General features: G+C 39.8%; 1 protein-coding gene across 1 annotated transcript in view; it reads left to right on the forward strand.

The window, feature by feature from the left end:
• LOC136677239 (immunoglobulin superfamily DCC subclass member 3-like) overlaps positions 1 to 17,391 on the forward strand; it is a 110,517-nt gene extending 93,126 nt beyond the window's left edge. Inside the window, exons 8-14 of the mRNA XM_066654712.1 lie at positions 7,870 to 8,117; positions 9,989 to 10,153; positions 11,956 to 12,144; positions 14,795 to 14,899; positions 15,743 to 15,878; positions 16,407 to 16,638; positions 17,254 to 17,391. Of these exons, the coding sequence (XP_066510809.1) occupies positions 7,870 to 8,117; positions 9,989 to 10,153; positions 11,956 to 12,144; positions 14,795 to 14,899; positions 15,743 to 15,878; positions 16,407 to 16,638; positions 17,254 to 17,391 (1,213 nt within the window). The remainder of the gene's footprint in view (positions 1 to 7,869; positions 8,118 to 9,988; positions 10,154 to 11,955; positions 12,145 to 14,794; positions 14,900 to 15,742; positions 15,879 to 16,406; positions 16,639 to 17,253) is intronic.
• Positions 17,392 to 17,678: the final 287 nt, after the last annotated feature.

The following is a 17,678-nucleotide window of genomic DNA, read 5'->3' on the forward strand; positions in this document are numbered from 1 at the left end:
ATGTGAGCAGATTTTAAAAAAACAGTCAAGCCATTGCTAAGAGAGACTGTACCCCAATCTAAAATATTCCATGCCAAAGCATGTGCACACTCACACACACACGCACGCACACACACACACACGTTTCAGCAGTAAAGGGGGTATAATGTGAATCGATTGCTGGTGCTGGTGTAATGATGCAAAGAAAGAGATATGAACCTTTGAGTGTATTGGATCATATGTCTGTCTGTTTCTCATTTGGTTTTTCTATCTGACTGACTTTGTATCAAGTCATGCATCCATCCATCCATCCGTCCACAGTGTGTATCTGTAATCTATATGTGTTTAGCTGTCTACCCATTCATTCATTCATTGTTCCAACCATCCATCCATCCATCCTTCCATCCATCCATCCATCCATCCATCCATCCATCCATCCATCCATCCATCCACTGTGTACTGGTGCATGTATTATGGGTAGACATGGCCTAATTGTTAGAGAAGTGTGCTTAGAACCGAAAGGTCATTGGTTCAATTCCCACAAAAATTGCGGGCAGTGGGAGTGAAGGAACAGCACTATCCTCCTGCTTGAGCAAGGCAATGAACCTACAGCTGCCCCCTGGGATGGCTGCCCACCACTCTGGGTGTGTGTTCACAGCCCCTAGTGCACTAGTGTGTGTGTGTGTGTGTATATTCACTGACACAGATAGGTGAAATGTGGATTACACATTTCGTTGTATGTTGTACAATGAAAAATAGTGGCACATTATTATTATCATATCTTTCTGTCATCTACATCTTTATCATCATCCATCCATTCATCCATCCATCCATTGATCCATCCACACTGTGTATCTCTAATCTGTCTAATCTGTTAATTCATTCATCCATCCATCCTTCCTTCCATCATCCACACTCTATATCTGTCTGTCATCTATGTGTTTATCTGTTTATCCATCCATCCCATCATCCATCCATTTACAAAAGTCTGTAGCTTCTTGGTTAATATTAATATTATTGTACCGAAGACTTATAGAAAGTGTAGTACTTTGTACTGTGATCATTGTTTACTCCAGTGAATATAAAATTTGAAAGGCATGTCTTTCCTAACAGTGGAGCTGACGGCATGGACGTGATGCTCTTTGTGTAGGTGTCTGTGTGGTCATTTATTTGTGCACTCATATAGCTGACCTTCAGGAGGATTAGACAACACCAGTGAATGACAATCAATTGGGCATGTGCACACATTAATCATGGAGCAAACACACACACACACACACACAAACCAATGTTCACTGATCGGCCACAGGATTACAACCACTGACGTGTGAACTGATAACGTTGATTATTTTGCTGCAGTGTCACCTGTCAAGGGGTGAGATATATTAGGCAACAAGTGAACAGTCAGTTCTGAAGTTAGATTGTTGTAAGCAGGGAAAATGGACAAGTGCATGGATCCGACCCAATCAGACAAGGGCCAAAATTCTGTTGGTTATAATGTTTTGGTCGGTGCATGTCTAAATCTGTAGGTCTATTCGGGATGTCCTGGTATGCAGTGTTTATAATTCTTGCAAAAATTGTTTCAAGGAAGGACATCTAGTGAATCAGCTTCAGGGTCAGGGATACCCACAGCTTGTTGCTCTTACAACTCTCAGACATAAGATACTGCACTATGGGTTCAATGGGGATTGGACCAAACAGACTTGTCTTCCCCCCCCCCCCCCACACACTGAATATATATACAATTATTGTTCCTGCTGCTATAAAAAAAGAATACTTATTTCTTCATCTGTGTCTTTTTCAACCCCTCTCTCAGAGTGGGAGGACATCAGCACTGGCCTTGACCTCTGACCCCACTGCAATCAGTTATCTTCCCTAATCTTAGAGATACTGTCCATGCTCTCTCTCTCTCTCTCTCTCTCTCTCTCTCTCTCTCTCTCTCTCTCTCTCTCTCTCTCTCTCTTCTCTGTCTGTCTCTCTCACACTCTCACTCACGTTCGACCTTTTTCTTTTCTGCTTTTTCTCTTTTCTTCTCTGTCTCTCTGTCATTATACCTCTAACTCTTTCTCTTTTTCTGCCTCTTTTATAGTATATTAAGAAATTATCATCATTATAGCCACATAAAAGAAAATTTATAGACAGAAAAGGGGAAAAAAGATAAAATGAAATTAGAAAAGATTTTCAGTGTTTTCTCTGAATAACTCAATTCTTTTTTGTAAATATAAAGAAATTTAGAATTTGATGCCTGCAACACCCTCCAAAAGACCAAAGGTGGGACAGAGGCAAAAATGAGTGAAACGTTTCTTGAACATTCAAGATACATCTGCGTCAATAAGCAGGTGACTGAATAACAGGTGGCTCAGCATTTGCAAAGATGGTTGTGGCTGACCACTTTGTGTCATACTTTGTGAGAGAATTGTCAAGCAATTCAAAAACAATGTTTGAACTGGTCAGTGCAAGGTTTCAATATATTTCACCATCTACTGTACATAATATTATAAATCCAAATCCAGAAATCATTAAAATGAATGATATTTTAGCTGTCATGAGAAGCTGTCATGCTACCATGATAAATATTGCCAAATGAGCTTGGGGGCAGTTTGGATAATCCATCGTCACATAACAGAGTTCTGGTGGGGTGGGGGGGGGCACGGTGGCGCAGCAGGTAGTGTCGCAGTCACACAGCTCCAGGGGCCTGGAGGTTGTGGGTTCGATTCCCACTCCGGGTGACTGTCTGTGAGGAGTTGGTGTGTTCTCCCCGTGTCCGCATGGGTTGCTCCGGTTTCCTCCCACAGTCCAAAAACACACGTTGCAGGTGGATTGGCGACTCGAAAGTGTCCGTAGGTGTGAGTGTGTGAGTGAATGTGTGTGTGTCTGTGTTGCCCTGTGAAGGACTGGCGTCCCCTCCAGGGTGTATTCCCGCCTTGCGCCCAATGATTGTAGGTAGACTCTGGACCCCCCGCGACCCTAAATTGGATAAGCGGTTACAGATAATGGATGGATGGTGTTGTGGGTTCAAGTGGTGTGTTCCCCTCGTGTCTGTGAAAGTTTCCCCAGAATGCTCTGGCCTTCCAGAGTCCAGAAACACAATGCTGGTAGGTGGATTGGCTATTGAATGAGTGTGTGAAATCCTGTGATGGACTGATGCCCTGTGTTCTTGCCTTGCATCCAGTGATTCTGGGTAGGCTCCAGACCTACTGCGACCCTGAACAGGATAAAGCAGCTACAGAATATGAATTAATGAATGAATGAATGAATAAAACAGTCTGCCATTGCATCAAGAAATGCATCCAGACCTGCTATTACTCAAGGAGAAAGCCACACATCAATTTAATGGGGAAACACTGAGTTCTCTGAGCCCAAGCTCATCTCAGATGGTCCTCAAACCAGTAGAAATATATGATGCAGTCACAAAAAAATGGATGTTGTGTAATATGTTCTAATGACACCATAAAAACAATTATACATTTATGAGAACATTTATGGGAAATTAGTGTTTTTTAAAGAAATAAAAATAAGAAGAGAGGTCAATTTAATATCAGGTATGCGCTTTATATAGGCCATAGGTGAAAACAGCATGGTGCTTGAAGCAGGTGCTCACAGCAGCTCTCTGCACTTGAATCGGTAGGTCAAGGAGGTGTTAAACACTGTTTTAGGGCTCTAATGATGCAAAGATCTGCCACATTGTTTTCATTCAGCTGAGCATTTTCTTCGGTTCTGTCTTCATGTTTACAGAATTCTTTCTTTGTTTCTCTTTAATTTGCGTCTGGATTCTAGAGTATTCTCAGGCTTGGTCTTGACTTGTTATTCTCATTTCCGCTTTGCCCATTTATAATAGAGCCCAAATTGGTCACATCTGTCTCTAGCCTTTGCTTACATCCAGTAAGCAGCTGAAACTCTTTTCTTTACATGGATTTTTAAAAATACTGTGGGTTCGCTTTCCCTGGATGGAAATGTTCCATTGAAGTGGAGGTGAACATGTGCTTTCATCATCTGTATATTTAAATTAAAACATTGTGGTCTAATAGAGCTCATGTTGGTAGTTGGATTAGCTGTGTGAAATGTGAGAGAGTGTGGGAATGAGGAGAGTGTGTGAGTGAAACTCCCTCTCCAGGGTGTGTTCCTGCCTTGTGCCCAGTGAATCTGTGTAGACTCTGTAACCACCTTGACCCAGGATCGAATGTTTACAAAAGATGAATCAATGAATGAATAAATGAATAATGTGATTGTGTTTGTGTGCAGCTGGTATTAAATGGTATCTCCCTGCAGTTCGTAGCCATGGCAGCACACCATGAGTCCTTTGCCCACTCTGTCACAGCCAGCTGGACAGGTGTTGTCTTCATGTGTGCATGCACATATGTATGTGTGTGCAAGAATTGAAAAGCCTCCCCGTCCCTTTAATTAAACAGAATGAGTGAAGTAATGAATTCCTAATGCATCACACCAACTCAATACCAACCTAACGGACAGTAAGTCCCCAGCCTCCAATGAAGTTGCTATAAATTGACCCTTACTAGACTCTCAACAACAAAAAAGTGAAAGACCCTCAGCAGGGCCTTTGTTCACCAGATCTGACTTTTAATTGTTCACCCTTGTTTGTGTTGGTTGCATTTAAAGTTGTTTTTTTTCCAGTATGTTCGACTCAGCAAGTAGCCTGCAAAGGAAGTGTGTGTATGCAGAAAACTGCCATATATCCCATCTCTATAGAGGAAAAGAGTGAGGAGCGAAAGAAAGAAAGAAAGAAAGAAAGAAAGAAAGAAAGAAAGAAAGAAAATAACTAAATAAAGGAGCTGAAGTTACTCCATAAACTCTCTACACAAACATCATTGAAAAAGAACAAAGAAAGAGAAAGTGAATCAAATGTATAAAGGAATGAAAAGGCAGTACATGACTTCAGGTGAACATCATTCAGTTCTCACAAAGACTACATTTATTCACCAGTACAGTGAGTGAATGACAGAAAAATTTAGAGTAGCAAAAGCAAAGAAAGAAAGAGAGAGAGAATGAATGAATGAAGAGAGAATACCTGAGGTATATATATGTACATAGTAAAATGGTAGAAAGGAAACAGAGAAAGAAAGGAAGAGGAGAAGAACAAAGACAGAAAGAGAAATGGACAGTGAACAAACTGAAAGAGTGATAGGGCAAAAGATTTAGAACATGGGGAAGAAAGAAAAAATGTCGGAGAGGAGCAAAATAAAGGAAAGTAGAAAGAACGCAGAAAGAGAGAAATGGGAAGAAGGAGGGAAAGACAAACAGAAAAGTAAAAAGAAAGAAAGGGAAACTAGAAAAAAGGAAAGAGCTCCAGGGACTGAAAGGAAGAATTGAATGAATGTGGAGGAGACGAGTGAGAAAGAGAAGGGGGAAATGAGAAAGTAAGAAAGAAAGAAAGAAAGAAAGAAAGAAAGATCTAAAGAATGAGAGAGACAAAGAAAGAGAGAAAGAAGAGCAAGTGAGTTAGAAAGAGATAACTGTAGGAAGCTGACAGCTCTCATTTCCATATTTCTGTATTCTGCACGTTTAACTGTTAAATGTTTTATTTTCTCATTGCCGCAGGATTAAGAAAAGAGTGAGAGAAAGAGAGAAATACCTGATTACGTATTCAGCACTAATAATACCCTCCAAGACACACACATACACACACACAGAGAGAGAGAGAGAGAAGCATGTGAGGTGGGGGTAGAGATAAAAGGGAGATGGAGGGTGGCAGAGAGTGTGAGTGGAGGGGGACAGAAAGATGGCAGGACGGTGGGGGGCTGTAGAAATAGAGTGGTGGGCTTTGGCAGATGGGTGTGGTAATGTTCCTGAATATTTTGGAAAGCTCACTGATGGATTCTTTCAGTGTTTTTCTGTACTGTTCTGTCATCTCCAGTGTTCAGAGTGTGTAACACAAAGCTGTCACACCTCCCATACAGCACACACACAAACACACACACACACACACACACACACACACACACAAAGGCTCCATTTGGGTATATTTTCCAGGCACAGGAAGCTTTGTGTGGGGCTTTTGCTTCTTTGACGGTGCGTCTGTCTGTACTTCTTACAATCCCACTGACTGGCTTTCTCCCTCCCTCTGTGACAAGCTTTCTGCCTCCTTCTCTTCCTCTTCCCTTTCTTTCTCCTTCTCTCTTTCTTTCCCTTTCTAGAGCTGTAACATTATCCTCACGGCTGTCATTACACAATCAATGGTGTTGATCCAAGCACAGTGAACACATCAAACAATATCCATCATCAGGACAGGGTCAGGCCAGGCCTACATAAAGGGACTTCCTTTCATTTGCATTTCCACAAACTCCTGCTGAACTCCAGCTGAAATACTGAAAGACATTATTTGAGAAGAGTTTAGCTACAAACCTGCAAAGATTATCATAACCTGATTTTGGCTTTTTCAGTACTGATATGCAAATGAACCATCTAGCTACAATGGTTTAGTTGGTTTGTTGTGTATTGTTCTGTTTTGGGTTGTTTGTTTAGGGATTTCTACCAAATTATTGTCCCCACATTTAGCCATTAAAAATTCTATAGTATATGGGTCTTACCCAATCACAATGCTTCCAAGCTGAGAGGATGAAGGCAAGCATATGCTGCCTCTGAAATATGTGAAGCCAGACAGCATATCTTTTCAAATTGCTGCTAACACATCTTTGAACAGCTGAGATGTTTGGAGGAGAACATTGTTGCTTTTGTTAGTTTGCTGCTCATTGATTTTTGCATAGCGCTTCTGTGAGCACTGTCCTGCATAAGTTTTCAAAGTATCATCTGAAAAAGGGAACTAGAGAATCCATCATAACAAAACACAGCACATGAGCAGCTAGGTTTCAAGCTATGCTGCTACTACTGGTGGTTTGAAAAATGAATTAACAGCATTAAAATAAGGACACGGAAGCACTAGATAGCACCCCTTGTGGAGCATTTTATTTATGTCTTATGTCATGAAAGCCAGGACATTTATTAATAAAAAAAAAAAAAAAACACACCCTAGAGGATGAGTGGGATGACAATAAAAACAGATTTCTTTGTTATGTTGTTATATTGTCTATATTAAATGTAAATTGTAAGCATCCTTTGGGTTTTTGAAAAACAATTTATAAATGTAATGTATTATTATTATTATTATTATTATTATTATTATTATTATTATTATGTACTTATTATAATGCATTTTAAGGCGGCAGATTTGACCTAATGGTTAGAGGAACGGGTTTGAGGGTTCAATCCCCAGAATTGGCAAGAACATCCATGGCTAAAGTACCAGTGAACCCCCAAATGCTCCCCGGGCGCTGGTGATGGCTGCCACCCACTCTGGGTGTGTGTTCACAGCCCCTAGTGCACTAGTGCGGAAGGTACATTTCATTGTATGTTGTACAATGACAAATAATTGCACATTTTCACATCATTATTATTGTTATTATTAATAAACAAAACAAAACACTGCTGAAAAAAATTGCTCGTAATAGAAGAAGAGGACAGAATATGATAATGATAACGGGTCAAATTTCTGCAAATTTCTGTACCACATCTGTCGAACTGTAGTAATCCTGGTGCGATTTAAATTCACTCTGTGAGCTACATGAGGCACATAGGTGTGATTAAAACTTGCTCTTTGAGTTCTGCGATAACACCAAGCACTACCCCAAAAACTTTTATTACTTATACACTGTCAGCAAAACTGTGACTGTAATGGTACCTTTTGCCTTTGTGGAAATGCACTTGTGGGTAAATTTCAGCAACTTCATTTACTTAAGAATTGTAGATTTTTAAATTGTGTGATTTCATATGCCCCATTTAATCTCCAGGACCTTTATAATGTTAGTTTATTTTAAACACTTCTATAATTAAATTTTTTAAATGTTCACTGTATTCCCTCTCTCTCTCCCCTTGCAGTACCCTGACCATCTACAGCATCAGTCAGGAGGATGAGGCCATATACCAGTGCATCGCAGAGAACAGTGCAGGCTCCTCTCAGGCCAGTGCTCGTCTAACTGTGCTTTGGGCTGATGGGCTGCCGGGGGTCCCTACGGGTGTCAGAGCTGATGCTCTGTCACCGTCTTCCATCCAGGTGTCTTGGAATGAACCTGCGCAAAACACACAGGACATCATTGGCTATGTGCTACATATTCGCAAGACTGCAGGTACGTGCTTCTTCAAACCTTGGATTTTCAGGACATTTACACTTTGCATTCCAGGCACTTACCAGAAGCTCTTATCCAGAGTGACCTACAGTTTAAATCATTCATTCATTCATTCATTGTCTGTAATCGCTAATCAAGTTCAGGGTCTGGGTGGGTCCGGAGCCTACCAGCAATCATTGGGTGCCATTCCTTGGCAGGGTGTCACACACTCACACATTCACTCACAGTCACACCTATGGACACTTTTGAGTCGCCAATCCAAATACCAGCGTGTGTTTGTGGACCGTGGGAGGTTACTGGAGCACCCGGAGGAAACCCATTCAGACATGGGGAGAACTCCTCCCAGACAGTCACCTGGGGCTTGATCCCACAACCCCACAACCCTGGAACTGTGTTACAATAACACTACCTATTGTGCCACCGTGCCCCCCTAATTTTAAAAAACCAATACCCAATTTTACCTACGTCAGTAAATACTTAATTATGTTAAATCAAGTATGTTGTTGGTTTAATCAATCCATATGCTCAATGAGAAAATCTGGAAAAAAACATTGTTCTTTATACTAGCTGACAACACGTCACAAATTTACTACCTTTTAGGAAAAAATCCATTTACTTTTATTGTATTTGTTTTTATTATATATCATTTATATAAATTAATTGCAATACACATATTCAGAACATAAATTATTTAAAATAAAATAATACTTTTGTGCCCAAGATGTTTGCCCAGGACTGTAGTTAAAGCTTTGCCGAAACCTTTAAGGAGATCCTGAAACTTTCCTTCCAAAAACTGCCTGACAATCAAACCAGCAGAATTTACAGAATTTTGTCTTAATGCATCCTTTAATGTAGACAATTAGCCAAAGTTTGTCCAACGTTGGCTTCTCGAGTTCTGTGCTGGATCAGCAAAGCTAATGTGGCTAACAGGCGATGGAGGCCTATATATAGACAGATTAATATAATGAAAAATGCATGATGAAATCACCACACAATCACATCAGACATGGCATGCTGTTAACTCAAATAGTTTTGCTTATGTGGTTTCTGACACTTTAATATGTACTAGCTTGTATAATTGAATTCTTTAAGGCAGGGACACGGCTGTTAATAACGCAATGTCTAAATGTTGTTTCTGCATTTCTTGGATACACATTAGCAGCAAATTGATATTCATCAGAAAACCCATGAGAATATTTTTGCTTAAAAGCTACTTACCTTTTACTCATAAGTATTTTTCATAAGCTTCCTATTGTTCGGTTCTGTAGCTCTCTTGCTCCCTTGCAATACTAAATGTATTCTCCTGATTTTTATCATAGGCATCTCAAGCTCTTTAATTCAACAAAGCAAAAAGAAATGGAGATGGAAATCAAACGACAGATGGCATCCACGAACCTGGGACTTGATATGAATCAGTGATGAACCTGTTGTGAATTTTTTATGACCCTGTTATGAATAACACTTTGGGCAAATTAAAAAAGCATGTGCATTAGATTTGCAGAGCTATAGCAGCTGTAGTATGGTAGCTTACTCCCTCTGGCCCATTAGAAGCCCCCAGCAAAAATCCCAGCACAGTGGGTTTCTGAAATTCACTGGATAGGTGACATTCTTTTGCTGTAATCTTTTTGTAAATGAAGGAGAAATTAAAAAATTAGTCTAGGTGTATTAAAGAATTATCCAGGAAAAGATCTTTACAAAATACAAAGTCTTTATGAGCAAATTTGGCTTGAAGGTCACCACCTTCTGAAACATGTATCAGTCAATAATCCAAAACTTTAAGAACAATGTTACGGAATTAAAGCTTATACGGGTTTAATGTATTTCACCCTATATACTTATAACTAATTACAGCTTTCATGTTTGTTTCTCAGACCCAGTGGAGATGGAGTATCAGGAGGCGGTGAGCAAAGTGACACTGCAGCAGGTGGTGGGGGATTTGGAGCCTTCCACCAGTTACAGCTTCTACGTGAAGGCTTATACCTCGCGAGGAGCCAGCAAAGCCTCAGCCATGGCCCAGGAGAGCACACTGGGAGAGGGTGAGTGGAAACACACATTCATTCAATCATTGTCTGCTTATCCAGTTCAGGGTCGCGGTGAGTTCGGAGCCTACCTGGAATCATTGGGCACAAGGCAGGAACACACATTAGAGGGGGTGCCAGTCCCTCTCAGTGCGACATTCACTCATACACTCACACCTCCGGACACTTTTGAGTCACCAGTCCACCTACCAATGAGTGTTTTTGGACCGTGGGAGGAAACCGGAGCACCCGGAGGAAACCCATGCAGACTCAGGGCAAACACACCAAACTCAGAAAGTCACCCGGAGCCGGACTTGAACCCACAACCTCATTCTTTGTGATGTAGATGTTCAGGTCTGACATTTGTGTCTCTTTGTAAGGTGTGTGTAAGTGTGTGTATGGGGGTGGGGTATGCAAGATTATGTGAGTTTAATTTAGTTCAGGAGTTACTAATATGCTGAAAGGGATGATCCCATGCCATGTAGTTAAAGACCTCCACAGTACAGTATATTTCAATATGGGTTTGTTGGAATAAATTTGTGTAATTCTGTAGTTTTCACTTAACTCACTTATGGAAATATTCCATATTCACTTATGGAAAACGGTAGGTTTTGAGGCATACTCTTCATGAGTAGATTTGACTGGTACTGTATGTCAGTTTTAAATGACTTTTTAACACAGAAACTCTGAAAATATATTTGCTCTCCTTAAGCATACTTGTTATACAAACGGATGGCTCAAAATGAGTGCCACACATGCCTCCTTTATTAAATGATGCAAGGATGTGGACCCTCTAAACAAATAGTCAATTATTTTATTAGTACATAATTATGTTGCTTCCAGCCACATGGGATTATTGTAGCAGCTCAGAATAAACAACAGGGAAAAAGCTCCAAAATGCCTGTCGCACACTGTGTGTGTCGCTACTGTAGAAATCTGTTTAACTTTATTATTAAATAGTGGAAGAGATTTTATTTGCTGCAGGATATAAAAACACATTAAAGTGTATCTAATAACACCAGATACAGCACTTAGCACTCTCAAATAATAATCACAATTAACAACCAGTGTATTCAAAGGATTAGGTTAGGAAGGAGGTAAACACATGAAATAGAAATGCTCCAAAATTACATGGAAGTTAAGGTTTTTTCCTTCTGTTACTACTTTAGAGATATATTTGTTATGTTGTATTTTTATATTTTAATATTGTTTTAATATTGTTATATTTGTTATGGCCAGTGGTGACATTATTAATAGATTTTTATTAAACAAATGACACTAGCCTTCATTTATTTAACTTCTAGTCAATACAAGCTTTAAATAAAATGTTTCTCTGTTTAATCCATTTTTCTTTATCTAGTATTTGTACTTTTTTCTTTTATATATTCATTAGTGCTAAGGCTGGGGTTCTTAAGTGCACAAAGCTGAATCCACATGAATGATGTGTAGGCATACATAATGTGGCCTCCTGACACATTACAGATCCTAAGCATGGCAGGTACTGGAACCAATCAGCTGTAGGCATCATGGAACAAATGTATGTAACAGTACTAAGAATACTTATTGTGAGATAAAACATCCACATCGTGTTAACAGGTCATTTCTTTGTTACAGCTGCTTTACCACATACTAGAGAGACTGAATTTTCTCATCACTTCTTTAATGATTTTTTTTTATTGTTTTATATTATCACATTAGAACTCAGGTGTCTGAATCACTGTATCCTAACACTCACTGTGCTTGCTGACTGTGTGTGTGTGTGTGTGTGTGTGTGTGTTGGAGTGTAACATTAGTAAGGTGTTATTCTCTTGTTTCTGCAGTTCCAGCTCCACCAGGTCTCTATACTAAGGTGGTGAACTCCAGTGTGGTGCAGGCCATATGGGAGCCCTCCACCAAGATGGGACAGCATGATGGATTTAAGCTCTTTTACCGCAAAGCCCACACCCCCCAGTTCACTGGACCCCTCACCTTCTCCCGCAATGTCACCCATTACAATATCTCTCTACCTGGTGAGTACTGTATACAAGTAATCAAGCAATTCGTTCATTATAGCATTCTTCTCTGTAAGTACATATGCTATTATATACACATACTCTAGACACTCAGTCTCTTAAGCACAAGTATTATCTGCCCAAGGAAATCATGTGTTATTGTATACACTAAAATTTTATAAGAGGGAGATGTTATCAAATATTGGCAATGAGTTCTCTGATGTCAATGTTAGACATACAATAATTGCCTGTGATGCATTGGGAAAAGAAGAAGCAGACACAGTCGCAATAATATATGCTGTTTGTCACTGAAAGAGTACTAGTTGCAGTTGCACTTCTGTCTTGGAAAGACTTAACCCTAGACATTGGGCCATTGGGATTTGCTGGTGGCTATGAGAGCATTAGTGAGGTCAGGTATTGATGTTAGATGATTAGATGTGGATCATAAATACCACTCCAGCTCATCCCAGAGGTACAGGATTGTGTTCCATCATTCTAGAAAAATGCATCTGTTCCACAGCCGAATACTGGGAACTTTTATAACAATCTAACCCAGAACTGGCATTGAGCATGGGGCCTGAAGCTTATGTACAGCTCCAGCTTTTGAATTTCTGCTTTTCAACAGAGATTATACAAGCTTTGTGTGCACAACTCATCATCTGTGTTCCAACTATGAGAAACTGAAATCCGCCATTGTAAAAGGATTCAACAAACCTTTGGAAATAAAATAATAAAAATAACAAAATAAGGGCGGCACGGTGGCGCAGTAGGTAGTGTCGCAGTCACACAGCTACAGGGACCTGGAGGTTGTGAGTTCGATTCCTGCTCCGGGTGACTGTCTGTGAGGAGGTGGTGTGTTCTCCCCGTGTCCGCGTGGGTTTCCTTCCGGTGCTCCGGTTTCCTCCCACAGTCCAGTGTGTCTGTGTTGCCCTGTGAAGGACTGGCGCCCCCTCCAGGGTGTATTCCCGCCTTGCGCCCAATGATTCCAGGTAGGCTCTGGACCCACCGCGACCCTGAATTGGATAAGCAGTTACAGATAATGAATGAATGAAATGACAAAATAAGCAGACATCAAACACCAAATATTATTTGACTGGTCATGTACAGTTGGAATATGGGGAAATTATATCCTTTTTTGTGCTGATCTATTGCTTAAGGACCATATAAAAATGTATTTAATATGTTGACATTTTTTCAGGAAATTACCTAGGCTTAAATACTTGTCTTTGCTTAATATCTGGCTCATATTTTTGTCAGTTTTTATGTGTCAATATCATAAGTAGGTAATTCCTTCAGTTCTGCAAACAGAAAAATCTAAAAGAAGTGAAAATGCAGGATGAGGTATAATACTCAAACTTCAAAGCAAGTTGCTGGCTGTGAATACTCAGATGAGAAATCTGAACATGTGCCAAATCTGAGATATATTTGAGAATTGGGCTCAATGAGCTTCCATAAAGTGCATATGTTTCTGAAGATTCCGAAGTAAAAGGAAGCATATAAATGAGTTCATGCACTCATTCAGAATACAAATTAAAATCTTTCCATAATTGATTAAAATATTTCAAATACAGCTTTAAGGAATATTTGAAGTTCAATACATGCAAACACAAGCTGCCACTGTCTCCATTCTTTCCCATGGTATGTGCTCAACAGCTCGAAATGAGCAAGTCCCTCTTCATTTTCCTGCTCACTTCATCAGTTATGCAATTTGTGTACGCACATTAAGATTCATCGCTATTCAAGTGTGATCAGGGATTTGTAGCACAATAAATGAGACGTGTGGGTGGCTGCAAGCATGCTTAGAGGCCTTAGAAATGAAAAAATATACATTTGTCCACTGAGGTTTATAGTACTCATATGGAATAATGAAAAACCCCTGATGTATGTACAGTGTGTTTGAGATTAATCCTGTCTTGTGTTTGTTGTTGTTCTTGTTGTTTTCACATTTATTGGATTCCTGAATAATTAGAGCAGTGATATTAAATTTGAAATTTGTTTAACGAGTCTGACAAATTAAGAAATGTATTACATGTGCAAAAGTTTGTAGGCTCTTATAATCAGTGAATAAAAGTGCACCTATTATGGAAAGATACAACTTGTGTTATGGCCATAGAAAAGCATGAGACAAAATTAGGTAAAAACAGTGAACCATAGTGGAACTGTGTCCTCTGGAGTGTTGGAGCACCATCCTTTATGTAGTCGCATGTTTGACCCTAAACTAATCAACAACAATACCACCCTTATGTTCTTGAGGCTGAATGTCATCAAATTCCAGAGCAATCCTCTCAGAAAAGTAAAGGCCCAATTAATAAAATACTCGATGTAGGTTAGGGTTACTGAAGTTGCATGATTAGTTCTCAAACATAATTCCAAACCCAGGGAATGCAGTTTTTGTGCATCACAGCTCAGTGCTGAGAGGCTTTATATCCAACTAGCTGACACCTGGTCTGTTGAGTTAGACTAATATGCAGCTGATCCATTGTGTCAAATACTATCTACTGTGCTTTCACTTGAGAGCTTGTATTGCTAAAGTCAGAGCAAAAATTCAATTCATAATAAACCACATTCTTTTGTATCTACCAAAAACAGAAGGTTCAGAAAGTTCAGCCAAGCTTGTAAGCTATTTTTTGTTTCTTTTTTCAAACTATCTCTTGCTTTCTTTCTTTAGATCCAGCGGAGGTTTATGAAATCAAGGTCCTGGCATTCAATCAGCATGGAGACGGCAATGCCACACTGCGCTTTGTCTCTTTGAAGGAACAAGTGGAGAAGTCAGGTGCACAACATGCACACAGCACCAACAGACATATGCGCATGAAACGAATCGTTCGTGGTACTTTGTGAATTTACAGCCAAGGCATATTTTGTGTCCAACAAGTACTTCTTTGTTAATAGAAGTAGTAGAAGTAGAGCCTCATTATTTCTGTGCTTAAACAAAGTTTAAATATAATGCTTTGGCTAATTGACTATGTTTGCAGTAGAAACTATATATGTTTATTTTTTTCAATTTTTTAGAAGAATCTGAAATCAGGACTGGCCGTTTTAACATTGTCAATTCACTTTCCTGGGCAGATAAAGCATGATTTAGCATATATAAGTTAAAAAGACTAAATTATATTGTTCTCACACTGTTTGCTTTAAGTGGAGTGACTTAAGCCCACCTCTTAAATGAGATCTGATTACATCACCAAATAACAGGGATCTGACTACCCTTCCCCCATACACCCTAACCTACCCCCTACTATTGTTAATTTATAATAAAAAAAAACTAATTTAATTTTAAACTAGTAATATGGCCAACAAAAATCTGCACAATGTACATTTCAGATCTTTTTATTCTGAGAAGTGTTCCTCAAGTATTTTCCTAAAACTAGCTGCCATGCTGGTTGGTACTGCTGTGAGTGAACAGCCAGAATGTCACCCTGTCAACATTTAGTAAAACATCCTTCTGATACTGGATTGAGGAACAGGCTGAGATGATAATTTCATTGAAAACTCCTTGAATGTGTTTAATCAGTTCTGAAAATAGTATTTAGTTTTTAAACACTTTTAATGCCTACAAGTAATGTACTTATATGTATGGTGTCATAACAGCATTTTTTTTCCTTTCTGTGTACAGTGCTGAATACTCCCTGTAACTGTCTGAAAGAGGAGCAGAGTAAAACCTCCACAACTGGCATTATCATTGGTATTCACATTGGAGTCACTTGCATCATCTTCTGTGTTCTCTTTCTCATGTTCAGTTACCGCGGCAGGTAGGAAATCACATAGATGCACCATGCATGCTCTTTGTTTATTTGTTTCTGTAGAGGTTCTTCCCTTCAAAATAGGCCTTAATCACTAAAGGTATAGCTTTGGAAATTTTCAGGTGAACGTTTGTGTCTCAGATACTTTTTATGGCCAATAGTTTGAAAACAATTGCTTATCCATTTCTGGGATAGCTTTATGCTACGTATTGGAGCATTTATTTGAGGTCAGGTTGGATGATGCTGGATGATCAGCTCTGAATAACAAAAGCTTCTCCAACTTATCAAAGGTACTGGATGGTGCTCCACAAGCCAATGCTGGGGGCTTTATATCTTTCTGGGAGAAGCTTGCTTTTGAGCATATGAACCTTAAGCTCAAGTATAAATTGCTTCACAGTGTCAATTTTTATTTGATTGATTATCTATGGACCTTATACAAACTCGGTGCACAGATAAGCGTGTGGCAATATGTACCTTAAATAACTGAATTCTCTCTCTCATTCAATGTCTACCTACACACTCTGTCCCTCTCTGCAGGTTAATGATGTGTAAGACAGTGCAGGCCACCCCTCAGGTTGGAAGGAACCCAGCAGCAGCAGCAGCAGCAGCAGTGCTGGAGTCCTCCATGTCTCAGCAGGCAGCAGTGGCCCTCAATGGCCTGCACAGCACCAGCAGCCAGGTCGATGGGCCCATAACCACAGCCAAGAGCCTGGCCAGCTCTAGCCAGAGGGAGAGACTTGTCTCAGGGTCAGCTGATGCTGAACATGCGGTGAGTACTACACATGCTAATGACTGGAGAAAAAAAGTGTCCATTTCTGTCTTTAAATCTACACTTCTGCTAATCACTTAATTTCTGAGTGCTGTTGTTCTGTTCATTTTGCTATGCAAATACAGTGATGGAACATAGCCAAAAGTCCTAGGATTTTTAATCACAAACTAAATTCTGGAACAAGAAAACACATGAATAGGAAAAAAGTAAACCATCAGTCAGACTTCGAGGTTGCTCTATTAAAACTGGTAAATAATAAGCATTTACCAATCTGATCTGGGCTCTGAATGAGCTTCCATGCTTGCTTAGGAAACAAGTAGTACATCCAACAACAAAACCAACAAAAGTCCTATGCATATTTTATACAGTTTTAAATACACAGTGGCACTCATGGTGAAATTGCTAAAGTAAGTTGATATAATAATTTTCACCATGCTATATTACACCACCGCATTAAATCTTGTCAGAGATCAGAGGTCAGATCTAGGACCACATAGGTCCCCACATTTTTCAGCAAATTTTAGTGCACCAGTTTTATGGAGCTTCAAAGATCTGTGTATGTACAGCAGCTGACTTGTCTACTGACTTAAATGTATTTACACATGAATGTTTCAGATGGAGAGCTTGCTGGTCTCCTGTTCTCTCAATGAATCACAGATTTCCACTCTTCCCCTGGACTACTTCAGTCTGATAGAGAACCGTGAGTCGCTTTACCCTGGGCGACCCACAGGGGGCCAACTTGATGAAGGCTGACCATCTCCTGAAGGAGCTACAAGCCCTTCAATTCCACTCAGACTACTCTCCCTCTCAGGTCAACTGAAGTATTTCCTATTTTTTTGTCCCCTTTTTATTGTGCAGAGTTTATATATGTTACGTTCCTCATGTGGGAATTGCTGGACATTGTAACTGGGGGGCCTGCATGACTTAACAGTGGGTGTGGTTATCTACCATATCTTCATTGGAAGGTGAATGAAGTGAGACAAATTTTTTCTTTACTACTCATCAGAAATGCGGCAGCAATGTTTCGTTTGTTCTCAAAA

The sequence above is a fragment of the Hoplias malabaricus genome, chromosome X2 (assembly GCF_029633855.1).
Source record: "Hoplias malabaricus isolate fHopMal1 chromosome X2, fHopMal1.hap1, whole genome shotgun sequence".
Lineage (NCBI taxonomy): Eukaryota > Metazoa > Chordata > Actinopteri > Characiformes > Erythrinidae > Hoplias > Hoplias malabaricus.